The sequence below is a fragment of the Cyphomyrmex costatus genome, unplaced genomic scaffold (genome assembly GCF_001594065.2).
Source record: "Cyphomyrmex costatus isolate MS0001 unplaced genomic scaffold, Ccosl1.0 scaffold40, whole genome shotgun sequence".
NCBI lineage: Eukaryota > Metazoa > Arthropoda > Insecta > Hymenoptera > Formicidae > Cyphomyrmex > Cyphomyrmex costatus.
The window spans coordinates 265,708-267,700 of NW_017278208.1; the positions used below are offsets into that span (position 1 = coordinate 265,708).

The 1,993-nt window shown below is 33.7% G+C and overlaps 1 protein-coding gene across 1 annotated transcript; it reads left to right on the forward strand.

Moving 5' to 3' along the window:
• The first annotated feature begins 691 nt into the window (after nt 1-691).
• On the forward strand, nt 692-1,423 carry LOC108777047 (uncharacterized). Its single transcript, XM_018543840.1, has one exon. It carries the CDS (start codon nt 692-694, stop codon nt 1,421-1,423), a length of 732 nt encoding a protein of 243 aa, XP_018399342.1.
• Nucleotides 1,424-1,993: the final 570 nt, after the last annotated feature.

Sequence of the window (1,993 nt, forward strand, 5' to 3'; positions counted from 1 at the left end):
CTGTTGATTATTGTATTTCGCAGCTCACTCCATTTCCTCCGATTGACGTATAAGACAATATTAAATTCTGCGACGTCTCTCGGTTCTAGTGGTTCTGCAATGTTTGACGGAGCATAAGATAATTGTCGCAACAGTATAGAGATAAGTATAAAGGACTTAATAATTATTTATATTCTTGATAAGCAGAATCAAAAAATGAAAGGCCACATTCAATGAACTATCATACATATAGTAACCCTTACAAGCGTTTCTATGTTTTCATTATAATAGCATACAGAACATTACAAAATTATCTTCGTCAAAGATACAATTCGACGATATATTTAATACTTAATACATCTGCACAATGATTAGAGGTCAAGCATCATAAAGCAATAGCATGAAGGGAAAGAAATGTTGTCCTTCGTCATACGACTGCTCACATTGTATATTAGCAACAGACTGGGAGAAATAAAGGGAATAACAAATTTCTTAATGTGGAGTAAAGTATAATTTTGGAATAAACTTAGTCATTTTCACTTTTATAAAGGAAGAGGCAATAGCGACATGTAAGGCAGATTATTGCAACCACGAACAATTGAAGTTTCATTTCTTACACGCTCCATTATCAAGACATTTTAGATTATCACAAATATACGACACGAAAAGAATGGATTTTGAAAATGCGAATTTTTTAAACAGTCTAGTGAACATGATATCGGGGAATTTTTTACCAATAGGTAATTCGCGTATTTCAGTAATCTGGCACATTTATAGCGCTGCCGTATGGTTAATAGAATTAATTCATACGATCGCATTGACTGTCGGAATTATTCTTTCACCGAAAGAGAAAAGTCTGAAGGATGGAACTATCGCCGTCGTAATCACTCTGGAAGCTTCTTTTATGCTTACGCGTCTTTATTTACGTAAAAAGCTGATGGAGGAATTAATCGAGAAGATGAACGATATCCTGCAAAGTGCGGACGAAATTATGGAGGATATTGTGAAATCGGCTATAAAGCCCATAACCATGCCGTTCATAATATATGGAGTGACTGGTGTGGTAACTGTCGCGATATGGACTGTACAGCCGATTCTATTGGTTTTCGAAAAGTCTACCTTTTATTATGTAGATTACAATTTGCCAACCGCTTTCAATAGTGAACCATTTTCTAGCCGCGTATTGATTTTTACAACCATTATTATGACAATTGGAAGTAGTTATTTATTTCTTAAGAAATTCGGCGTGGATGTGTACATGATGCATTTAGTATTAATGTTAACGGCTCAATATCGATACACAGCAATAAAGCTCACAGTATTGTTTCGAGATCTACAAAACTGTCACGATGAAGCTCAAAAAGGACATTCTAGTATGGAAGATCGATGGACGGAGAGAGAACTAAGAAGGTTATGTCATCACCAGAATATTGTTTTAAAGTAAGTGTAATGTGTTTATTAAAATAAATATTGAATAATGGAGAGAGAAGAGAGAGAGAGAGAGAGAGAGAAATGCGTTTAGATTATTGCTACTAAAATTATTCTTTTACTGATTTGTAAAAAAATCACAGAAAAAAAGACAAGAGTATAATTATTAATTTGTTACTGAGTATATATGTATATATAAAGTTTCTCTTAAGTCTAACCTCACCACACACACGCGCGCGCACACGCACGCACGCACGCACACTTCTGGAACCCCATTCTCGGAAACGGCTTTAGACATGGAAAAACAGTTTAGACTGGCTTTCAAAATAAAAATAATCTTTTCAAGCCTTGTTGATATGAACATGTTTTCTTGAATGGAATCCTCCATTTTTGTTGCTGAACGTTGTAGTTTTTGTCGAGGCGATTTTAAAATACTATAATAATGTTACTTTTTAAGTATTTTCAAATTTATAAGGCTTGACAATTACAGTGTCACTGACATTTACATTATCTAAAAAAAGAGAGAGGTTCAATTTAAAAAAATTCATTTAAAAAAACATTAATCATATTAACCTAATCTTGAAAA

Bases quoted from the DNA above. Each gene is read 5' to 3' on its own strand.
- LOC108777047 (XM_018543840.1), top strand. From the start codon at position 692: ATGATATCGGGGAATTTTTTACCAATAGGTAATTCGCGTATTTCAGTA.